The sequence below is a fragment of the Homalodisca vitripennis genome, chromosome X (genome assembly GCF_021130785.1).
Source record: "Homalodisca vitripennis isolate AUS2020 chromosome X, UT_GWSS_2.1, whole genome shotgun sequence".
Taxonomy (NCBI): Eukaryota; Metazoa; Arthropoda; class Insecta; order Hemiptera; family Cicadellidae; genus Homalodisca; species Homalodisca vitripennis.
The window spans coordinates 73219140-73244468 of record NC_060215.1 but is presented as its reverse complement, the minus strand read 5'-3'; the positions used below and the strand labels follow the sequence as shown (position 1 = coordinate 73244468).

The window sequence follows — 25329 nt, the reverse complement described above, 5'->3', positions numbered from 1 at the left end:
TTATAGTAAGCTGGATTTTCAATAGTAGCATTAATTTTGTTTGACAATAACAGTGCAAGAAACAGTTGATTGGCACTGTTATTGTTCCCTTCGTTCCCTTCTGTGCATTGCGAGACTTATACTGATTGCGTATAGATCATGTCGTTGGTAATCCTTCTTTGTGTACCAGATAAAATTAAAGTTTACTTTTCAAATACTCTTTTGTGTATGTGTTTGATTAATTGTGATCGTGATTTATGTATGCATGTACATATACATATACTGTGTGCTTGTACCATATATATATGGTTTAAAATAATAGGTTTTAACGATTTATTATGGCAGACTTTGCTTTTTTACAACTTAGACTAACATAGTAATTAAGATCCTAAAATTCAATTGAAGCTTAGGGTTTTCTTTTATTTTTTGTTTTAGAGATTGGAAGCAACAATAAACGACAAGAAAAAAATTTATATAGACAAAGTAGAGGCCTTGATGTACGTTCTTCAAAGTTTGTCTGATTACTTATCCCAACAATCATCCGAGCATACTTTGCTACTGTTTGAATATCTCCACAGGTATGATTTCACTTTTATTTGATTTATCTATTTTTTATATATTATATAGTCAAGAACCCCGATTATTTTGAAATAAATTACAAATGGATTTGAAATAAAATGTTATATTTGCTGATGTAGTGTATTTTTATTTTCTCATTTTAATACATAATTTTAAATTGTAAAGTAACTTTTAAAACTATGAATAATATAAAATTAAACATTCTATTCTTATTTTGTACAGAAAAAGGTTGGGTTTTTATCAACTTGTATTATAAATATGCTGGAATGCATATTTTAGTTCTAAATGCAATAAAAACATATTATTTTAGTACAGTTTGGCAACCATTAATTAATTTTTTGTCACTTGTTTGTTTCAATGTTGAAAATATTCTGCAGTTTACTTTAGTTTAAAAATAAAATTCCCAATTGATCAACCTGTAAAATGTTTATAACTTTTATTTAAATTATGTCGTGTAATTTGTCAGGACAAATTTGTTTTAGAAAAGTAAAAAATTCCATTCATTCACATAAAATACTAATAATATTAACAAGCAAGAATAGAAAAATCTTTCAAACGAGAGTCAAAAAGATTTGTAATATTTGTTACAAGGACTTACACACTATATCCCATGTTACATTAAATAAATAAATAAATACATCTTTATTGTTACAAATGTTTCACATAACAGCATAGCTATAAAACAGATGCCATTGACAATAATAGACTACAATACATTACAATTTTGTATGATTGAAAAGCATTTCTAAGAGACCAACTAAGGATGTATAAAATATAACAGAGTATTAAATTGACTTTGGAATTCACATCATGGGAAAAAATTATGTCAGAACAAATAAAACTTACAGACGTATTAAAACATAAAAATAAATATTTCTAAACAGTAATACTGTCCTTATAACTTAGAAAACTATTTAATAACTCATTTACTTTATAATATGTTTAAGTAGCAGATCTTTAATGTTATCTCTGAATGCACTTGCATATATTGATTCCTTAAATCTTGAATTTAATTTATTTAAACGTTTTTCTCCCATGTAGGATGGTGTTTTGTCCACCACTTTCAGATGATGTCTATAACCTTGTGAACTTTGCTTTTTAATTAAATCAACCGGTAAGAAACAACTCCCAGGAGGGTTCACTTTTGGCTGACTTACACCTTCCATGTGAATGTTGAGTTTAGCTCCAGTTCACTTTCCTCTTAGTGCATCGTCTGGAATCACACACGAAGACACTCTCACAGATTTGACTCCTGGAATCTGGAGTCATGTTTGAAGAGATCCAAAAGATGCTGCACTAAGAGAAAGGTTAACTGCTAAACTCAACATTCATATTGAATCAACCCTTCACACGATGGCTACGTTATGTGTATATCTTCCAGTTGATATTACACTGGGTATAACAAAACCAGATATGTCACTTATATCTGTATGTAACATGTAATATCATGGATGTAATCACTAACTGCAAATATCGAGGTATTTGGGTTAAAGTGTTGATTGATAGGTCCAATATTTTGCGGAAGATGACTATTGGAATGAGTACAGCTTCCTTAGTGTTAAAGGGTGTAGCTAGCCAATACATGAAGGAGTTCTGTCCCCTGTCCACTTTGACTGGAAGAGCCTGGAACAGAACTAGTCTTCCTCTCTTCCAAGGTGTCGTTCATTTCAGTTGAAATAGGCCTTGACGATTTTAGCAAACAAAAATTAAAATAGTGGTGTTGGAAGTGTTACAGCTATTTTGCAATTAAAAATGTATTACTCCGTTAAATGAGATAATGCTTTAGAAGGTGCTTGAAATATATAAAGAGACGTTGTAATATTTATACAAATATTTCTCACTGTTTAAATTATTTTTGTGATTATACACAGTTGGTATCAAGATGTTCGGAGCCTTGAAATTTAGCCTCTGTCGTATCTGTAACACTTGAAACATCTGGTGAAGTAAACATTTAATTTTTACACATAATTACATTCCATTTAACAGCAGTAGTAAAATATTGCTCTATGATAAGTTTTCAAATTATTGATTAATAATAACATGTATATGAGTTGAAAACAATGCTTTATGGTTAATTTTGATTGCTTCTTGTTTTGGTTATTTATTGTATTTTTATGTTGGCAATTTTTATTTGTGTTTTTTAGGTCTGGTTATTATAAAAAAGTTGTTAACACGTTCGCTGCTAAAAATCCCTATATAGAATTCCGTATATGCTGAAATTTTTAAATATATTTTTACTTACTTTTGGATGAAATCTGATGGAAATATATGAAAATTACTCATTAGTCACAAAAATTAGCACACTCTACCATTTTGGGAATGTGGTAACTGTGGTTACTGCTAGCTCCTGAGGATAGTCTTCCTTGCCTGCTGGTAACTCTAGTTACCGCTCACAACTAGGGAACACTCTTTTATGGCAGTGGGAATATTCCAAATGAATACATCGTAGCTAAGTGAGCTGTATTTTATTCATTTAGACAAACATAAACAATATTTATACGTAAATGTGTAAACCAAAATGAATGTAAAAGTTAATAAAAATGTGAAAAAGTTTATATACATATCCGCTAACTCACTAAAATTCAGCTATTATTTACAAATATGTGGTGAGTAATTGTAACAAAATATATTTAAATGTTTACTTGAAATGATCGTAGTTTACAACAAACATGAGGTGTGTTCAAAAAGTATCGCAAATTTTAATTTTCATGGGTTACGTATATTCGAATTTCGATTTTTTTTTTGTGGCGTTATGTTGGTACATATGTCTCTCACTTATGTTAACAATTTCGGCCATTTTGAATGTTGTTGACAGCTGCTTTGCTTGCACGTGTTTTGGTTCGTCTTCGATTTTTACCTATTAAAAAAAATGGAACAAAGAACCTGTATCAAATTTTGTGTGAAAAACGGAATTAAGTGCGCGGATGCATTCCGAATGTTGACTGTGGCATACGGAGAAGCTACTTTGGACAAAAGCAATGTTTATCGGTGGTAAAAAATGTTTTCAGAAGGCCGAGAAGATGTGAACGACGAAGAGCGTGCCGGACGCCCGAGCACTTCAACAACTGATGAAGTGAAGAAAATGGTATTAGCCAATCGTCGAATCACCGTTAGACAGGGTGTCCAGCAGCCTAGAAAATCGGGAAGAGCGGGAATTATGCTTGAATTTTACCTGCCTTGAATAGGGCGGGAATTATGCTTGTATTTTGTAGAAAATCGGGAGTTTTGATTTTTTTAACGCCGCTGCCGTTACTAATGCAAGGCGCCCACTGCGGGCGGCCCGGCCCGGCCTTTTTGTGAAGTCGAAATACACGCAATCAAAGGGACACCCACCCACTGCGGCCGGCCCGGCACAGCCCGGGAAAACGGGGCCCACACGGCACCCGAAGAGCCGACCGAGGCCGGGCCGGTCGCAGTTGGTGGGTGTCCATTTGATTGCGTGTATTTCGACTTCACAAAAAGGCCGGGCCGGCCGCAGTGGGCGGTGCTAGGCTGGAGTGAACCCGGCCCGGCCGCAGTCGGCGGTGCTAGGCCGGAGTGAACCCGGCCCGGCCTTTTTGTGAAATCGAAATACACGCAATCAAATGAACACCCACCAACTGCGACCGGCCCGGTCCAGCCCAGCCCAGACCGGTCGCAGTTGGCGGGTTTTCATTTGATCATATGCATTTTGACAGAGTATAGAAGTCCGGGCTGGGCTGGACCGGGCCGGTTGCAGTGGACGCCGTGCTTAACACGAATGAAGATATTGAAGCAACAGTTCGATTATGTTCACATCGATGTGAAATTGACATAATACAAAGGAAATTTGGAAGTAACTCGCTCTTGTTGCAGTCGCCAAAAATGGCGTTGTAGTAGGTTTGATGAGAGATGGCATTTATATATGCTTCATGTTAAAGTAATTTGAAGAGTGGCTAAATAACCTACGCGACTATATATTGTATTTATAATATTCGCATGTTGAAGAGGTTGCCAATTCTTTGAAACATAGTGATGAATATTAAATGTTTCAATTTAAGGTAATCGAAAAACGTGATCATGTGATCAATTATGGTGTACAATTGGATGCCTATAGGATTTATTTTCAATTTTTTTTTTTAGATATATAATTAATACAACACTTTTTTAGTAATCTAGGTGATTATTTACCCTTGCTATACTATTAATGGTTGTTATCATTTAACTTATTGTCAATAGCCTTATTTGCTTAAATTAATTTGTGCAATGAGTAAAGGTGCAATACATCGTTAGTAATTCAATTGTTAAAATTTTATAACTTTCACATATGGTTTCTAAAGAGAGTAAAACTTTTTCTGTGACAAATTTATTTTTTAACACAAAATAAATTGTAAAAAGGGTTCAACATTTGAATAGCCCATGTTTTGGACGTTTGAGTTTAATCCTTTTTTACAAAATGAATATTAATATATTTTTATTTATTTTAACAGTTACTTTGATTTTATGAAACTTAATTCACCTAAAACTAACACCCTCAACTGGTTTAGAATAGTATTGGGTTTGATGTTGAAAGTGTAAGTGAAACTTCTTTAACTTAAAAGTAAAACTGTTTCTTTACTATCCTGTGTTTTTGAGAATTTGTTTTCAGACTTCAAATAAAAAAAATAAAAAATCGAAATCATTTACCTATTTGGATATTAAAATGTATTTGTAACAAACTGTTACAATATAAACATTAAATTAGGCTTTGATACTTTATCATAATTTTTTATAGGCCTACAACTTTTTTTACAATTTTTTTAAATAGTAAAATTATACTGAAATTCATTTTAAACTAAATTAAATGCCAAATTAAGCATAGTATTGTTTAAATAATTAAATTAACATATTTTATAGGTACGATTACAGTTCAAAGTTTTTGAACACAAGGAAGTTCAATTATAAGTTATAGGTTATGAAAAAAACCTCATTTACTATAGATTTTTCAAAAACGAATTTTAAGATGTTGTTAATAATGTATAAGGACATTAGTAATTTAAACAGAGGGCCTACTATCTTTGAGCATTGTCTAAAATAAAGGTATCTATTCTTTTAAGCAGTTATTTTAAAATATCACAATGCTGTTATTAGGCCTTAAATATTTGAGAAATCTTTATTGTTACATGGAAAGTAAACACTATTTCGTGACTTGATTTTAGCTTGTAAAATTTTTAGTTACCGATAAAGAGCCAAAAGTAAACCGCGACTATAGCCTTGAATTTTATAATGTTGAGCCTTGAAAACCTTGAAATGTGCTTGAATTTTAGATTTGGTCATTACTGGACACTTTGTTAGAGAAATTGCTGAGGACCTAGGCATATCGATTGGCTCGTGCCATTCGATTTTAATCGATAATTTGGGCATGAGACGGGTCGCCGCAAAATTCGTACCACAATTGCTCAATTTCGATCAAAAACAGCATCGCATGAACATTGCTAATGAGATGTTGGAATCTGTCCGCGACGACCCGAATTTACTCCAGAGGGTCATAACTGGTGAAGAATCGTGGGTTTGGTTATGACGTGGAAACCAAAGCTCAATCATCTCAATGGAAGCTGCCACACAAACCAAGACTGAAAAAAGCACGCCAAGTTCGGTCGAATGTGAAAGTTTTGCTTACAGTTTTCTTTGATTGCAGGGGCGTGGTGCATCATGAGTTCTTGCCACAAGGTAAAACGGTGAATAAGGAATATTACCTCCAAGTTATGCGCAATTTGCGTGAAGCAATCCGCCAGAAACGCCCGAATATGTGGAAGAACAAAAATTGGCTTTTGCACCATGATAACGCCCCTGCTCACACATCGCTGCTTGTACGCGACTTCTTGGCCAAAAACAACACACTAATGATACCGCAGCTACCGTATTCCCCAGATCTGGCCCCCTGTGACTTTTTCTTGTTCTCGAAACTGAAGATGCCCATGAAAGGACGACGCTACGCCAAGATTGACGAGATAGAGACAGCATCAAAGGAGGAGCTGAACAAGATACAAAAAAATGATTTTTTGAAGTGCTTCGAAAATTGGAAAAAACGTTGGCACAAGTGTATTATATCCCAGCGGGAAGGGGACAAAATAGATATTCACGAATTAATAAATAATTTTTGAAAATACAAAAAATTCACGATACTTTTTGAACACACCTCGTACTGTAGTACATAAGTTTATAAAAATGTAAGAAAAAAGAAGAAATAAGTTTACTAAAATAGAATATTGATACAAATGTGTATATACATCTTAACCAATGCACCCAAAAGTTGTTTATTATTTACAAATACGCCTAGAACTTAGTTTTTGTACACCACTTGGTCTCGGGGGAAGATCCATTGTGTTGCACAATCACGTACTACTAAAAAAACTTTTAAAAATAATCAAAAAGTCTAATGTGAAAACAAAGTGCATAAAAATGCGGGAAAAGTACCTTCCGAGGAGCGAGAAATACGGCGTAGTGATAGCTCGAGTGCTGGGCGCACACTGACCTCATTTCAAAGCAAAGGCTCTGTGGTAACCATAGTTACCGCCAGCTCCTAGCGCAGCGTAACAGTGGTAACCAGAGTTACCGCCCGCAGCGAACGTGTTAAATACCCGTCTTCAATTAATCCACAAAGAACAGGGTTGCTTTAGGGAAATGTGGAAATTTGCAGTTATATTTTATGGTGTTAAAACTTATGTAGATAATAAATTAGTCTAGTAGATTAGTATATACCCTGTATGATATGTGTTTACAAACTAACAAGGATACTTAATTAAATGTACTTTCAAAAGTTTGTTTCTGATTTTATTGAATTGGATAGTAAGTGAAGGAATTTTTTTAAAACCATTATATTTAAAACCATAAAAATATTTAAAAAAATAATGCAACCCATTGCTTCCCTTTCTTTCCTTCAGTGTATTAGTATGTTTTATATTTCATTGTTAAAAACTAGAGTAAAAAAAATATTTTAAGGAAACTATTATTACTGTAAGAAAGTATACATATTTTCACACAAATACAGAAAAACTCATGTGAATACATTCAGAAATAAAGTTTAGGCAATATTTGTCCAAGAAACGTATTTTTTTGATACGTTACTGCGAACTACGTCTTTGTACAGAACCAAAAAATGTGAAAAAACCTTTATAGTAATTATATTAATATGAGGATTATAGTAATTATATTAATATGAGGATTATAGTAATTATATTAATATGAGGATTATAGTAATTATATTAATATGAGGATATCTATTAATGTTTTGCTTGACATGTTACAAACTAAAAATAAAAAAAGTAAGAGAATAACGTAATAAAATTAAGGGTGCAAATATGTCAGCGCAATGCGGTTTTGAAACTGCTTTTGTGGTGTTAAGATCTTGACTCATGGCCATTTTGGAGATATAATTGCTGAGCCAGTATATCGGCCTGTGGCCGTCAAAACGTTGAATAAATTTAATGCCAAAACTACCAGGGTTATAGAACCTATATATTGAGGTAAAACGTGACATATATGTAGATTTTAAAATTTTACAAAACCGACTCCTATTTCCCGTAACGTCATTTTGGAGCATGTAACCGAGTTCAACATAATTTCTCTGAGTTCTTGGGTGTCTAATATGTGGGTTGTTATTGAAAATTGGTTTTTTTTCAGACACACTTTGAATCTGGTACTACATGGTGACTGGGGGAAAAACAACGCCGCCAAGCAGCATATGACATTTGTATTCAAGAGATTCGAAACAATAGCACTAAAGAAAAATCTCCCTTCAGTCACAGAACATATTGGAACTCTGTTAGAGCTACTCACAGACCCCTGGGGAAATATCACTCTCTCCAAAATACTAAATGGGGACAGATGCACTGAAGAAGAAGGTTAGTGCTCTTAATAATAGATTGTTGCCTAAAGTTTTTAATCTAAAGGATATGTAAGAGTGAAAAAATGTAATACATCATTGTATTATCAAACATGAAATATTTTTGTATCACAAAATAAGACTCTAAAATCATAACAGGAATTTTTGTTATTTGCCATTATTATGTGTTACCAAAAACTAAAACACTAATTTTTTATAACTGGTATTTATCATCTTTTTCAAATTTCAACAATAAAACATTAATTCAAATTCAAATAATTTTAGTTTTGTTTTATTATTAGAAATATTGACGAATTAACAATGTAGCTGTAACAATATTACTGAAAATCTACGAGAGTAATTCGGAAAGTAAGTTGCCAAGTCAGTTGATAGCAAAATTGGTGAGGATGCTGGTGCAATCTAAGTGAGGCTGTGTTCAGTATGCATATGGAGTGACACAGTGAATTTCGCTATGCCATTCTAAACACTCTAAACTGGTGTTCAAAATGGATGTCACAATCAAATCTCTTGCTGACAGTGAAGTACATTACACCATTAGATTTCTTTTGGTAAAGAAAATGCAACTGCTGGAATTAATCTCATCATGAATTGTGTTCAGTGTGTGGAGAAGACTGTAGAAGAAGTCTGTAGAAGGCTACATAGCCAAATCTTACTTTTTCAGTGAGTGTCAAACTGATTTTTATGTTTTAATATAGCAATTATAAATTTATATTGAGATTTATTGTGACGCTATTCTTGTAATCTGTTACATGGCTGAATAAAGAAATTTTGAATTTGAATTTGAAGACATTAAGGATAATGTAACTCAGTGGCTATTTACTACAGTTTAGTTGTTTTTGAAAAGCAACTAATGTTCATGACAAAATGCGAAATGGCCAGTTGCCTATGGATACCAATGACCTTGCCAAACAAATTAATTGTAACATTTAATTTACACTGAGAGGAAAATCATTTTTTCACAATCATAGATCTTGTGTATGATATTGTGATGAGAAACTTGAAATCAAAAATCTTGTGCCCACTGGATATGCAAACTCCTGTGATGAGCTTAAAACAAATAGAATGAGACTGACCAGCTCTAAGGTTACATATCCGGTACCATGAAGAAAGTGACGAATTTCTTTATCATATAGTCACTGGTGATGACACATGGGTTTCTTCTTATGTCAATGTTGAACAAATAAGACAATCAATGCAGTGGGTCAAATCTTGTAGCCACGAAAACAGCCGTGATGGTTAGGTGTAGAGGCAGTAGGATTTTATTCAGTTGGTATTGAGAAGTTTGTACCTAGATATGATAAGCGCCTAATTGTAAATGTACAAAATTTTTACAACAAAGTTACTTGTAATTTTTCATTTGTTAAGCAACTTACTTTCCGACGCTCGTAATAAATGTAAATTAAATATTACCAAATCAGACAGGGAGCAGATGCAAATTGGTGAGGGTTGCCAAAACCTATTAATTCAAATTCAACATTACTTTGTTTGAACAATTCTTCATTCTTCAATAAATTTCTGTTATCAAGTATGTTCATTATTTTGTTTTTGTTGATTTGTTATCCTCAAAATGACTCCTGCACTGGCAGAGTTAGCTCCGGTGTTGGAGAACTTTCTTCAGCCGTTTTAGGCTTTTTATAAACTTAAAGATCACTGAAACTTCAACTAATTTATGTCTACACACCCACACCCACACCACTTACATAATTTTTTTCTAGAAGGCTTCTGCAAAAGGCTCCTATTAAAAAAAAGTTCAAAAGAAACATAAATATTTAGTGCTTGGTCTTTTAACCCATTGCGGATCGTATTGTTTTGGCGCGCGGGCACCAGCGGGCACGAATTAATTTACGGTCAACCGCCGCACAAACAGCAATGGTGCGCCACAGTATCGCTCGCTATCGTATACTAGAAAATTCAGCTGTGAAGGTATTCGTTCAGATGGAACATGGGCCTGCTAGGGTATCTGTGATTTACTAACGATAACACTCGAGCAAGGTTCCAGGGTGGCAGGGATGATGTCTGAATCATAGTCTAAATAAAGCGGCTCAGGCGAAGCGATTACAACATCCGGGCCATTGTCTAGACTAAACCCGCCAACATGTACGTCTGCGTCTTTTCGTTGTGTCACTAACCTCAAAAGTATTATAATAACAACTGAGGAATACACCCAATCAGAAGTGCTAAAAAGCAGAGAGTAAACTCATATGAATGATTTTTCAACTTCGACATACAACTGCGATCTGTAGGATATTTATAAAACTTTTGAAAACTATAAACGTAGACCATTGTTAAATACTCTTAGTTGACAAGTGAAGACGATCGCCCGATCTATCAGACATTAAAAGAACTATTTGGAGGGAAATTTAAAAGCAGACCGCTTTTGCGACCTGAGCTCGTCATCGTGCCGTTAGGCCCGGCCGCTGTGTGACGAGCCAGCTCGTCAGTGATCCGCAATGGTTTAAACCATTATATAACAAATGTCTAGTTTTACATTTAGAACGAGAGTAAGAGTTCATAGTTAAGTCTTCTGTTAGTGAAAATGCGTTACTAAACTATCTGCTTTTGAGTGGTATTTGTGTTGACAATGATGATCTCAGTGATGGATTTGTCTGCCTTGTGTAAATAATGTTTTGCATTTTAACTTTCATGACTAGCTGATAATAAATTGCTCAATGTTTGGCCAAGAGATATCTCCTATCAAGATGACTAGTTCTTTTTTTTAAATATTGGTTCTCTCAATTTAAAGTTATTACAAATATTTTTTATGATTAAAATGTGTATACAAGTGGTTTATATCTGATACTTTTCGATATTTGAGAAAGTCGCCTTATCTCATCAATAAACCCGGCAGACCTATACTTTTTGAATTCCTATACTAACAGTAAGTGTAAAATATCGTAGGTAGCTGATATCCTAGTGGACGAAAATACTAATAGACAACTGCCTCCAATCTAGTAGACACAACATTTTTATCATTGATCCAGTAATTTTTTGTATTTTTCTATGGATACTTTGGTACAAACTTAATACAATGCAATGTTTTATTCAAACATGTTCAAATTCACATTATCTGCTATTAGATACGCTATTAAGTAATTAAATTAACTAAATACAGAATATATTCTGTGATTGAAGTATGTATAAGTCTGTAGCATCCCAGTATAAGTACAAACTACATTCATACAATTTTATGTATGTATATATTTCTACCATATCTTAGTTAATATTTGTCATGTTACTAATGTTAAATTTTTGTGTGGAAAACATTAAGCTGTTTTTTTAGCTTTTTGTATAAGAGTTTTACATCACCGAAACTAAATTTAAATCAATTGTGGAGACATCAAAACGAACAGCAGATGCAAACAGTGAAATAGTTTGTCCAGTTGGCTGGTCACAGTCATATGCTGGAAGGCATTTGTTCTGGCCTATAATGAGGAATAATGTTAAAAGAATCCAGTAGAAACTGTTTTCCAGCATGAAGCAGATTATTCTTTGGTCGACTGATGCTCATTTTGGAAACCAAAATATCCTAATAATATAAGATAAAATATCCTAATAATATAAGATAAAATAAAAATATGCTATAAAAATATACATAGAATAAAAAAATTGCGATTTGGAGTTTAAATGTTGTGTAAAATTTATGGAAACACTGTAATATTTTTTAAACTAAAGCAGTTAACATCTACAAACTTTGCCCAATGTTATCCGGTTGTATTAACTACTTTTTTATGCATCAACCATCATTTGCCTAAATTGGCTAGATCATCCTGTGGGATGTTTTCAAGGAAATCTTAAATGCAAGACCAGGTCAATACACATTTTAAAGGTCTTTATTATAGGATCATAACAGTGAAGACATTTCATAAACTTTATTCATTACAAATTGGTGGCTTTTGTAAAAAAGGTTAATAACAATCCTTTAAACAGCAGCCATTTTATATAGAATAAATATTTTAAGAATCACTATCAGAAAATAGAGAACGTTGAGTACTTACACAGTTTTATCCTCATTTGTATAGTGACATACCTTTATCCATGTTATATTGAAATTTCTGGTCAATCCAAATTTTTTCTTGTATTCTCGTAATGAAAAATAATACAATATTTAATATTGAGTGATTTTGTAAACCTTTAAATTGTGAAAGTCAATTCACAGATGGTTTAACCCTCCAACTGATGATTGACGGCACAGCTGTCGGTTAACTTTCCGCTATTATTACGCAAAAACCGTTTTAGCTATAAAGACATAACTTGCACCAGTCGAATCCTCTATTCATAATTACTAATTCAAAATATATTTTATGTTCGTAATATTACTCAATGTCAGCTGATATTGATCTAAAAGCCACACAGCATACAGCTGATGAAAGACTACAGCGCGGTTCGCGCCTCGCTTGGCTTTGGCGTTCTTTGTTGCTACTGTTGCTAGGTTCTAATTGATTGTTTTGTTGTTAAATGGGCGAACCTGGTTATTCAATGATATACATGAACTATTGGATGATGACCATATTAGTTCTGATGAAGAAAGTGACATATCAGCAAATGAAGTGCCAATATTTCTTTGTCAGTTTTCTTGTAGGGTAGTCTGGATGACTATGAACTGGTGGTGGAATGTGAGTTGCATTGTGAACAAATCGATAGTGACAGTGACAATTCATTATCTGATATTCCTCTTGACCAAAGAATTCACCAAGTACCAACATGGATAAGCGTACTGCCGCCTGAACCAAAACTGAATATCAAGGCTGAATTTTCCCTAAGAAATCCAGGAATAAGAAACTGTCATCCCAGAAATTCAAGTCCTATCTCTTACTTTTACATATACTTTACCAGTATTATATGAAAATTACTGGTAAAAGAAAGCAATATGTATTGTAAAGGCAAATTACAGGGAAAAAGAGATTCCAACAATTTAAAAACATTTTTTAGAATACAAAGATGGAAAGACATCATAGTCAATGAAATTAAAACATTAATAGCTATTGTCTCGAACATGGGTTTAATTAGAGAATAAATAATCAAAATTATTGGAGCAAAAAAGCAATAGGTACATTCCATTTTTTCAAACACAATGCCTATAAATAAATAGGCAGCTCATAAACTCATAAAATAGTAATTTTATCATTTTTTAATTTTCCTATGTTTCACATAAGTTATAAAAAAGTTGCTCACCGCAATGATACAAATTATGATCCATGGAATAAAATTAGAGCATTTTATGATTAGATAAATAAAAAAATAAAAGAATTTTTTGTATTCTACCAAAATGTATTAGTTGATGAATCCCTTATCGGAATGAAAAATATATATGTGTTTATAAACTACATGCCAAAAAAAACATGTTATATTTGGGGGAAAAAAATTTGAACTATGTGATAGTGAAACTAACTATGTTCTGAATGTTGCTTTATACAGTAGGAAGGATTTTATAGCTGAAGGTAATGATCCCTTCACTGAGATGGTGGTACTTGATCAGTTTTCTTCTTGCAATCATCTCAATAAAGGATACCACATTTTCACATAACATTTTTATACGAAGTTGCCTCTTTCTGATAATTTCTGCGGTATGAAAACATTTCTTACAGGGACAGTGAATGAGAACACCAAAGGTCTATCAAAAGAGGTTATTCAGGCAAAACTAGGTGCACAGGCAAGTATATATTACATGAAAAACAAAACATTACTGGTTGGGTATAAATAAAAAGCTCACAGAAAACCTGTTTACCTACTTACAACAGCTTATCATGCTGATGACATCAATGTTAGGAATAGAAAGGGACAATGTGCAGTAAAACCCGTTGTAATCAAATATTATAACTTGAAGATGGGAGGAGTAGATTGTAGTGATAAAAGCATCTACCACCTCTCTTGTGCTCGAACTACAATATTTCTCGCCTCCTTCTGTATATCTCCTTGACATTTCTGTATTTGATGCATATTTATTGTACTACAGAAATACTGATTCTCCTATGTCTAGAGAAGACTTGTAGAAGATGTAGACTTGTGTCAGCCAGGAAGATGCAACAAACAAACCAAATGCTAATGGTAATCATTTACTTGCACATTTACCTGGAAAAAAATAAAACAATTTATGTAGTTTGCGCTGTAACGCAAGGGTAAAAAGAAAGAAAAGTGTTTTTTGGTGTCCCAGTTGTAACTACGGGATCCATTCTACATGTTACCATAAGTTAGAGCACTACCCTAGGCCTACACATTCAGAAAAGAGGACGAGAACCGACTCCAGTCGTGATTAATAAAAAAAGAAGTACATACTTTACATTTTTATCACAAAAATTTCTTGTATTGTAAATAAGTGTATATATATATATATAAAATAGTATTTTTGTTCACTACAAAACTGTGCATATTGTTTACATTTACAGTATCTTAGTATCTCAAGTCATGTGAAAGCTACATGGAGTGAAACTTAGAAAACAAAAAATTATCAGTACAAATTTTTTTTTATTTATGTACAAATAAAAGAAACAACACTTGGGTAAGTACGTAATTTTATTATTTTTAATTTTCGTCTGTTTCCTAACAAAAAAACAAAAACGATATATAACACTTATTACTTACCATTATGTTGGACTTAATTATTGTGCAAGTACCAAATGGGTCAATCAACAACCTTTTCAGAATTTAAATACAATATTACAAATACAACATTCTTTTTGGATCTATTTAAAACGTTTTAGAACATGTCTCAAGGGAAAAGCTTAAAATGCAAATAATCATACAATATTGCACTATTTTGAAATATTTTCCCAACAAAATGGTTTGTTAGAAAGATAGTGGTAGAGGTTATAGTATATGAATCTGATGTAGTTCACGAATAAGATTGCCTAGCAAATAAACTTGAAGTAAAAGCTAAAAGGGATACATTAGAAGAAGAGTTAAAGGATATTAAAACTAAACGTTACACTATAAATATTTAACGTTAATTTCCTACTATGAGTATTTTAGCCTCTTTTTTTAACAAAGTATGTCACAAACTACTTGTGTTATGCCAAAGAATCTGCCAAAGAATGTTTATATTATCAATACCAAAAATGTGAACTAAAATTATTGCTATAGAAGTATCAATAAGTTACTCATTAAATAAAACATCACCTTTTGTTTGTTTTTATTATTGTACAACAGATTGTAAAATATAGTTGGTATAATAATTTCTTGGATTTATAATTTTTTGCTATAATGTAGTTCTATGCATAAAGAAGATATGTGTATATACATTTCTGTCAAACTCGGATATTGAATTAATTTGGTAACAAATTTATCTATTGCTGTAAAAGAAATACTGTATACAATTCTTTAATAATTTACTTTATCAAGTAATTTTTTGACAATAATTGAAGTTTTAAAAAGAATTAAAATTTTGCTGTAAAGGAAATACACACTCTTCCAACAATTTTCAGCATCGAAGATACCACTGTATAAACAGTATAACAGTATAAAGGTTTTTACAATTTAAAAACAATTATCAGCTGAATAAAACTTAATAAAAGATTTGTATCATTAAAAGTGTAATAAGTATATAAATAAAAGTTTGGGTCAAAAAGAATTTAGTTATGTATTAAAGGAGGTAAATTAAAAAGTATTGGGAACTTGTTGATTTCTTTTACAGCAATAGTTTTATTCCAATAAGAGCTCCTCATTCAATGAAATTTATCTACATCCATATAGTTGTAAAATACTGTCTTTATGAATGAGTATTGTTGAGATTATGAATTATTTTTATTATTACGCTATATTTTTATTATACGCTAGGCTATAATTACGTTTTAAAGGTTTATTACAGCTATATAAAATTATGAAATTTAAATTAAATATTATAAGTACACAACTTTTTTGTTCAAAATACTTGTTATATTTGTTTGTGCCTTGTGATTCAAATACAGAAAATGTAATATTATAATATTTACATTATTAATATTATGTTATTATTTATATTTGTTGTGTTTTTAAACGTTGTCTTGCAGTTATATACAATATAAAACACAAGGGATTGGCAGGATAACATCTAAGTTTTCTGGTTCACACCATGTGAAATACATCAGTCTGAAGATGACCCTCCATATAATGGTATTAAAATTGAATATAAATTTATATAAATATAATCTAGATCAATTTATAAATTGATGAAAGATCCTTGCAAAAGAAAGAATATTATTAACATTTTAAACAAATGGTTTCTATAACTCAAAACTTAAATTCCACCCTAGTCGATATTAACTCAATAATAATCTGAAGACTTCTTTCAATACAACAAACATAGATTCCTCTCAGGACACAGGAAGCCTCGAGTTGAATCAGTAATCTTAATTTTTATAAAAATTAAGATTACTGATAATCTCTGATAATCTGCTGGGGGGTTTATATATAAACCCCCTCTTCTGTCTTATCTGCCTGGTTGAATCAGTTTTAACTACAAGCTAAACAAGTTTAGAAACCTTGTTTAATGTTACGAGTAATGATAGACAGAATCATCAGACAAGATCTATCTGGCCGGCTTCTCTAATACTGCCTATTACACACTAACCACTTCATATTCACCTAAAATCATAGTTATCTTATATATACATTTTTCTAATTTAAATTTTATTATTTAAAAAAATAAAACTTGTATTGTTTCATTGTTAAACATTGCTACAGTATCTAAACCAACATATAAAAAAAGCAGCTAACTTGCACATTTTTCTAAATAGGAGAATGTTGCTATTATATATTGTCAAGAAATAATATGAAACAACATTACATTTACATTTGTCTTCTGTGGGAGTACAGATTCCTTTGTGAAGGCCTTTTTGACAGTCTAGGTGGAATTTCAATCAAGCTATTACGAGACTTAAATACAAGATTTAAAGAAGATTTATTCTTCATAATTAAGTTATGTTGACTGATTCACTTAACTGTTTTAAGCTATTGCCAAGATGTGCATACCTAAGAGTTCATGAAGATATGCTAAGGACTTGTACAATGATTTCACTACTAGTGGCGATTCAAATGCGACTGATCTTTTGTTAAACTCACTCAAATATACCAAGAAAGAGAAGTAGGTGGAACAAGTACAAATTTTGGATTTCACACACAATAGTCGTAAGGCTTGGTCACTTTTGAGGATATTTTGGACAGGTATGGCCTTTGCAAAAATTCTCTATACATCCCTATTCTTGTGATATAACCAGAGGAATTGTTGCGTAATCGAAATAAAAAGTCATCTGTCAAAGCTAATATTGTACAAAATTGAATGAATTAAAGAAATGTCTATAGGTTTCTATGAAAACACTACCTAACCGTTTTACTTGACATGGCTCTCTTTATAATGCCAACAATTGAGAATGGTAGTGGTATTTACGTTGTATAATTTTCACAGAATGTATCAAGTATGTAGGCTGTAAAAAGACTGTAACTAATTAATATTTTCAACAGCATTCTCTCAAAAGGTTTATTTCCCAAAATATTATAAAATATCAAAAGTAATTCCTTTTTTGAAGTCTGACAACTGGCAATCCAGCAAATTTTCATGGATAGTTATCTCACAATAGTCTTTTTATGTGTGTGTTATGAATTGGTTCAGAGAGACTCATTTACAATTGGATTTCACTCGTTACTTCCTAAACAAGTTAGTTTCAGACTTGGCTGTAATTGTTGTTTATCAGGTCATAGACCTAAAATCTTTCATCAAGGCTGGCTACTAAAAGGAACTAACACCAGTTGCCTTTGTGGATCTTTGACAAGCTTAAGTTATGGTACGGAGAAACAACCTTCTAGAAAAGCATTTATATGCAGTCCTCTTCTTTCATAGCTTGTTTACTTTATGTGTAATGACTGATGTTTGGTTCAAATTTATTTTAAATTCTGAAATGACATGAATACTCATGTTTAATCTCCTATCACAGTTTGATTTACCAGTTTGGAGATACAATTTTCCTTGATGATACGAGTCTAAAAAGATCATAGAACACTCCACTTTTCTGTGATCTTCTGTTGGGAGTTTAGATGCTTTACGAGAGCTTTGTTTTTAAAGTTGAGATTTCAGAAATAGTCTTTTAAAGTGATCTTCAATAAAGTAAATTAGAATTAGCAACTTAGGTAATTCAAAAAGAATTATAGGCCCTTTTAACATAAAAATAATTACAGCATCATTACAAAGAATGTTGCAGATAAGATTGCATTATAAAAGATTGATATTTAAACCCTAGTTACTTAAGTTGTAAGGCTTTTTTATTATTCACATTTAAAAAACAGTCAACTATGAATGTTTTTATAGTTCATTCTCATTTCAATTAAAGATTACTCTTTCTTATCTCTTCATGTGCGTCTATTCAAAAACTTTAGCACTTTTTCTTCGTAGGATATAAAAATCTGACTTCAAAATTTGTCTTACATATACAATATAAATCTTAACATCAGTATATGTATGATGATTTCTTCTAAATAGTATAAAGGTTTTTAATACTTTCATAACATAAATAAATATATTTATGGTTTACAATATTGTGTATGGGACATAATATTGTTTCAGTGTTAAACCTGATCAAGACAGAAATGGGTCTGGTGTTAATTGTCCGGCTGGAAATCATGGCGGAGGCACGCCTAGACATCCAGGCGCTTCGACTTATTGAGGTCTGTCTACAGTGTGTCACCAACATCAGCAGCAGCCATCTTTTCCAGTCCTACACTGATGAAATCATATATATTAGAGACATTTATTTGATTCTACTGGTTAGAACAAAGAATAGTGCCAAAGTTTTGAACGAGGTAAGAAGGAATGAGTTTTCAAAAATCTTCTATACACTTTTTTCAAGTTATTCTAAACATATTAAATTAGCCAAATAAAATGAAATAAAATGGGATGTACACTGTGTCTAGCACATGATTAATTCAGATTTATTGCTTGCCTAAAACCCATTGCATATATTTTATCCGACTTTGTGTCACTGTAACAGCTATAGTATACTTTTTCTACTTATTAAAAAAACTATTGCATCTGGTGGAGATGAAGCTCAAAATATGGAAATGAGTTTATATTCGCTTGATAATAGAGATTATATTGAGACATGGTATTTTTATTTTACAAATAAAAATACTTTTAAAACAGATCAACCTATAACATGTTACTTGGTCCACTTAAAAGCAAATAATAATTAACCATTCGATAAAGTTTCAACCTTGAAGGTAATAAACTTTATAAATTATTTGAGAGTTACTGAGAGTATTTAAATCTCAGTCACTTAAAGAGGCAAATGTCAAATACTGTCATTTAAATCCAAGTAAGAGTGATGTACATGATTATGCGTGCACCAAGTGGTGACGCAGAACACAGCCGGGCACTATGCGTGGCCCGGTGAGCTGCGAGGACAACCACCTGAGACTAAAATATCTGAACTGAGCAAGAGATGAGTTTTGGCTACATTTGAAGCCTCCCAATCTTAAAGGGTTAAGCCGGGTCTTCTGGTGATATGATTATTTCATCATAGTGTATTATTTTTAATCTTGCCTCTGTTGTTTTTATTAGGCAACCTAGTATGTAAGAACTATCCACATTTAGTCTTAAACTTTTGAAATTGCTATAAAGCTCCATCTGATTACAGTAATATATTCAAGTTGAACAAATACCCTGTAGAGTTTACAATACAGGGTATTTATAAGTGAAAATTGGAGTGTTAATGTTTAGTACAGTAGTATTTATTATATGCAACTTAAAATTATAATTACTTGAAATTAAGGAGCAACTCAAATAGTTATACCTGCAATCTTACAAGTGTTCAATGTGAGCTCCATTCATCACACTGGATACATCAAGTTGATAACCCAGTTCTTTCCAAACTTTGATCAATGTGTCTGGAGTGATTGTTGCAACAACTACATCAATACTGTCCTTAAGTTGGGTAGGTCAGTTGGTAGCGGAGGTACATACACACAACCCTTTATGAATCCCCAAAGGCAGAAATCACATGGCGTTAGGTCGGGTAAACATGGAGGCCATAGGACACAACCTCTGTCATTAGGCTCCTTGCGGCCAATTCAGCAGTCTGGTTCAGTGAAGTTCAACCAATCGTGTACTGAGTTATGCCACTGAAGCGGTGCACCATCTTGCTGCTAATTGAAGTTCTGTGGTTCATCTTCTTTCAATTGAAGGAATTGCCATAGTTCTAGAGCATAAAGATAAGAAATACCAGTTACTGATCTTTTTCCAAAAAAAAGGCCCATCAACCTTCCGCCTAGATATGACGCACAAAACATTAAATTTAGGGGACTCTCGCTGCAATTGTACCATCTGTGAGGATTTTCTGATCCCCAGATATGCACATTGTGAGTGTTCACATGTCCACTGAGGTGAAATGTTGATTCATCTCTGAAAATGACGTGATCCAGAAAATCTTCATTGTGCAATAACATTTAGTTTGCAAAATAGGCACATAGTCTGCAGGCCTTAGAGCCTGTAACAACTTCAAACAATAAGGATGTAGTTGTAAGCATTTCCATAAAATTTTCTAAACAGTTGTCACTGGAATTGCTAATCCAAGACTAGCCTTTCAAACTGATTTCTGTGGGCTGCGCATGAAAGTCTCTCTCACTCACTCAGCACTCTCTTCACTAACCGTTTTTTCGTCTCGTACTCTTCCCTTTGCAAAGGCAGCTAGTATCTTGAAACTGATGATACTATCTACGGATGTTGTTATCACTTGGAAAATCAAAACCGAACTTTATACGGACTACATGTTGCACAATTACTACAGATTCGGTCTTTGCAAACGGCAGAACACAAGTCTTCTGTTCACGAGTCACCATATTTGCTACTATCGCTTTCCAACAGATGTCAGAGGAAACATTGCGTTTGCATGTGCACAGGTGACAACAAGCAAAGCTGTTTGAGTTGCTCTTTTATTTGATCTATGAATTATAATTTTAAGTTTTATGTAAAAAAAAGTAGAGTGTTAAAACCCCAATATTCATTTACATACAGTGGAAGCGGATATCATCCACTGGGTAGCATTAGCTTTAGTTTAGGTTATTTTCTTCAGCCATATATGAACATACAAGTATAATAATTATTTTTGTTTACTTTAAAGTATTGAAAGGTCGTGTAATGTGCTCTTTGCGATGCACCATCTCTGCTTAGCAATCATATCATAACAAAAACTATTTTCTTACCTTATGAGGCATAATCAATCGACAATTGGCTGAATTTTTTTCATCTTTAAACTTTGGATGATCGTTATTTGAATATGTATCAATGTTCATTCACAGGTTGTTAATAACAGAAGTACTGATTAGACTTTAGAAGTACTTGAGGAAGAAAGAAGACAATAATACCAGCAGATAACAGATTCAAGAGTCAATGACATGTTTGTGTACAATGCAAGATCAGAAAAGAGCAGGGCTGTAGTAGACGGTGCATGGTGGGAGTCATGGAACAGTATGTTCCCTCTCCTCGCCTCTTTCCATAACCCATAATATGGGGCGAGTGGCCATGATGTTTGGTAGTCAATAGACAAAGATATCTCAGTCACCTTATTCATCAAACACAATGATTTGATCTTCAATTTCACCGAAAAGTCACAAGGATTGTTTCTGTGTTGTCAGCACTTACTCGATTCTTGACTGCAAATGTAAATATACCTATAGTATTGGACGGGGTCAAAAACCAAAACTTGGCGTTAAAGCCTATTACATGTATGATCATGTACAACTCTTGAAAATGTCACCTAACTTTTAAGATTTATTAAGCCATCTCGGTTAACTCGCATTATGTTTGATCCACCCAAATTGATCAGGAATTGGATGTATTTCAATTTTTCTATTTCACCTCTATTTTCCAATAAATACAGGTAACATTTTAAATCTCAAGTGTAGATATAAGTATATACTTTTTCTTTTTTTGATGTATTTTGAAAAATTTAAATATTTTTGCTGTTATAATTTTGTATAGATTCCTCTAGTTAACGAATTTATAAGAAAGGCTGATTAATGTTGTCAATGTTTGTTTGTTATTTTTTCCTCATTATTTAGGATCTATTTCCTACATATATTAAAATATAAATTGTAATTAACTGATATTTCCTTGTGTACCGGTATATTGATTGCTCAAATGTATATACATTACTTTGTTAACTCTTTTGGTGCAAATGTCCTGTTTTTAAAATGTTACATATGAAACATCTGAAAGTGAGATGAATAATTTTGTGTTTTTCATCAACTGAGAACACATTATTTGTAATGTTCATTCAATAAACACATTACTGATAGTGATGAAGTAGAACAAAAACGCTTTGGTAATCAGTGCTGTAGTTGCGTATAGGCCTGACAATATCTTTGTTATTGGAAGAATGTGATTTTGTGCAGTATCTTTCTTCTTAAAATTATCTTAATGTATTTATGCAATATTATATTACAGATGGAATTTGTGTTTAGGAAGGCCTACAATTAAAAATGTGGACAAAATTGAAAAAAAAAAGGCCATTAGAACAGTGTTTAATTAGTATGACACCCATGAAATATTTATTTGCTGATTTCTAAGTATTAATAGTGTATGGTCTATATATTTATGAATCTATTATATGTATATATCACAAACAGTGTTAGAAAATTTCCAGTGCACAATTAAATATTTATATGATATTAGGAGGAAAAATTATTTAGTTTTATTACATCACTACTTAGAATTTATTAAAAAGAAAAATTCTAACGTGAGGTTAAAATTTTATAATGAAATTCAAATTTTATTAAATATTAATGACAGCAAGAAATTTTTATATATTAGTTAAAAGGCTTTCTGACAGATCATGCTCTTTACACATTTAAGAATTGTATGAGCTAACCAGCATAACCTTAGATCGCTTAGTTATGTACTAGTATATATATCTTAGTATGTGTTAGTTTTAAGGATTTGCAATACGGTGTGACCCTATTCCTTATATTAACTGAATAAAGGTATGGTAATTGATTGGTAGAACTAATGATGGCCTTGCAAACGGTGTCATGCCGCCGCAATGTTGCGCATTCCCACTTTAAAAAAAAAACAAACCTGGTATCTTCAGCATAATTTTGTACGTGCTTCCCTAAAGGTTATTAAATTTTTTTAACAACCTCGGTTAAATCCGGGAGCTGAAGCCCCCAATAACAGAAGAATTTCAATTATATATCCAAATATCTGGAACTCAGATTACTTCTACTATGGTGATTTATTCAAATAGTGTTGAACATATAAAAATATCTTCTTCCTGGTGAATCCTAAATGTTGAGATGCAGAGGAACAGAAGTTACACCGTATTTGCTAACAAGATTTGCCATACTCCAGAACATAGAGAACTGTTTGTTGTATCTCATTTTTTTACTCGCAACTGATAACACATTGGTGATTGGCATGAAGTGGCAGCGCCAATACTACCAGTCAATTATAATTAAATTCAGTCTATAGTTTCATCACAAATCCATAGACATGATTCAACTGAAGTTAAATATTTAACCTTTTTTATATACAATTCAGAAAATATATTATAATATGCTTAAAATATAATAATATGACACAGACATTTTTTAAAAGTTCTGCTATATTTTTCTTAAATAATTTTATAAAATCTATTTACGAGTGCAAATTTATAAAAATTCTGCTATATTTTTCTTAAATAATTTTATAAAATTTATTTACAAGTACAAATTTATGAAATCGCTTACAATTCCTGAATATACCAGCTAGAAACTGTTAAAGTAAACCTTTTAAAATTATTTAGTAAAATAGAGAGTGTTTATGTGGGTTGTTTGGAAATTGCAATATATTTATCTTTTATAATTTATTTTTACTATGAAATCTATTCTTAATTTAATTTGTAGGTAAACCAAATGAGTTTAGTGGAGGGGTTGAAGTTAGTTCGACGCTGTACGAAAGGTGATCGACTGGCACGTCTGCGCAAAAGTCGTATCAAGATGGCTGATGTGGTTGCAAACATGGCTCTAGTCTCAGCTATGATCCATCCTATCACTGAAGAAGCTGTACTCCATGACATGATTGAGGAATGGTACAATCTCCATCCAGATACCCAAGTGCTATTCCGTCTGTTGAAAAACATGATGATAAATGCAGTATCTTCACAACACATCTACCTTCTTGGTCAATTACTTGTGGAAAAGGTAGGTAACTTTGGTATAATTTATTAAAAATTTGGAAATCAAGTAGTGCAATACAAGGCCAATTTTCAAGTGCTTGGTTATATTAACTGTATTATGTACTTATCAGGTTGAGAGAAAGGGATACAAATAATTGAAGTATTAGCAATTTTAAAACGTTGTATATGTCATTAAGTAGCATTTAAGTTCAACATATTTCACTGATTCCCAGTGGCATTCTTATCTCACTCCTATTATTAGATCCAATGAATTCAACCATTCAGGCCAGGAAAAAAACTATTATCTAAGTTTCCCAGTTTGCAAATGGTACTGTGAACCTTAATATACAATTACCAACATTCTTTATTGACAAGATTCTTGAGAGCAGTACATATTGTCAATGATTCCAAAATTATGAGAAATACTGTATTAGAGTTGAGTTTAAAATTCTCCTAATGATCTTTTGCTGAAAATCTGTTATCTCTTTTGATGTTTGGATTGGTTTGAAAGACATTGTTGATGACACATGAGTAATTGTAGTGGGTGCTTGATCCATCCTCTGAATATCAAAAAAGTGAGAAGGCGCTCTAGTTTGGTATGGGTGTATACAGTAGTTGCAGTGCGATTTAAAACAGAACTGGTCTAGTTGCTCCGTTCGCTCCCCCTCCACTAATAGACAACTGAACCCACTGTGGACATACCGTGTTATGGCATTTAACGTGCACTCTGTCCGTTTTATAAGCTTTTTATCATTTAAAACAAATAAACCATACTAATTTACTTCCCATTTTTACTATACTTACTATTTCGCTTTG

General features: G+C 32.3%; 1 protein-coding gene across 2 annotated transcripts in view; it reads left to right on the top strand.

The window, feature by feature from the left end:
* The window catches only part of LOC124369206 (mucin-12-like), a 90000-nt gene that overhangs the window by 29348 nt on the left and 35323 nt on the right, over nt 1-25329 (top strand). Inside the window, exons 2-5 of one of the 2 annotated variants that reach the window (XM_046827042.1) lie at nt 415-557; nt 8179-8399; nt 18930-19165; nt 24242-24538. In XM_046827042.1, the coding sequence (XP_046682998.1) occupies nt 415-557; nt 8179-8399; nt 18930-19165; nt 24242-24538 (897 nt within the window). The remainder of the gene's footprint in view (nt 1-414; nt 558-8178; nt 8400-18929; nt 19166-24241; nt 24539-25329) is intronic. The other variant, XM_046827043.1, reaches the window with a different exon arrangement.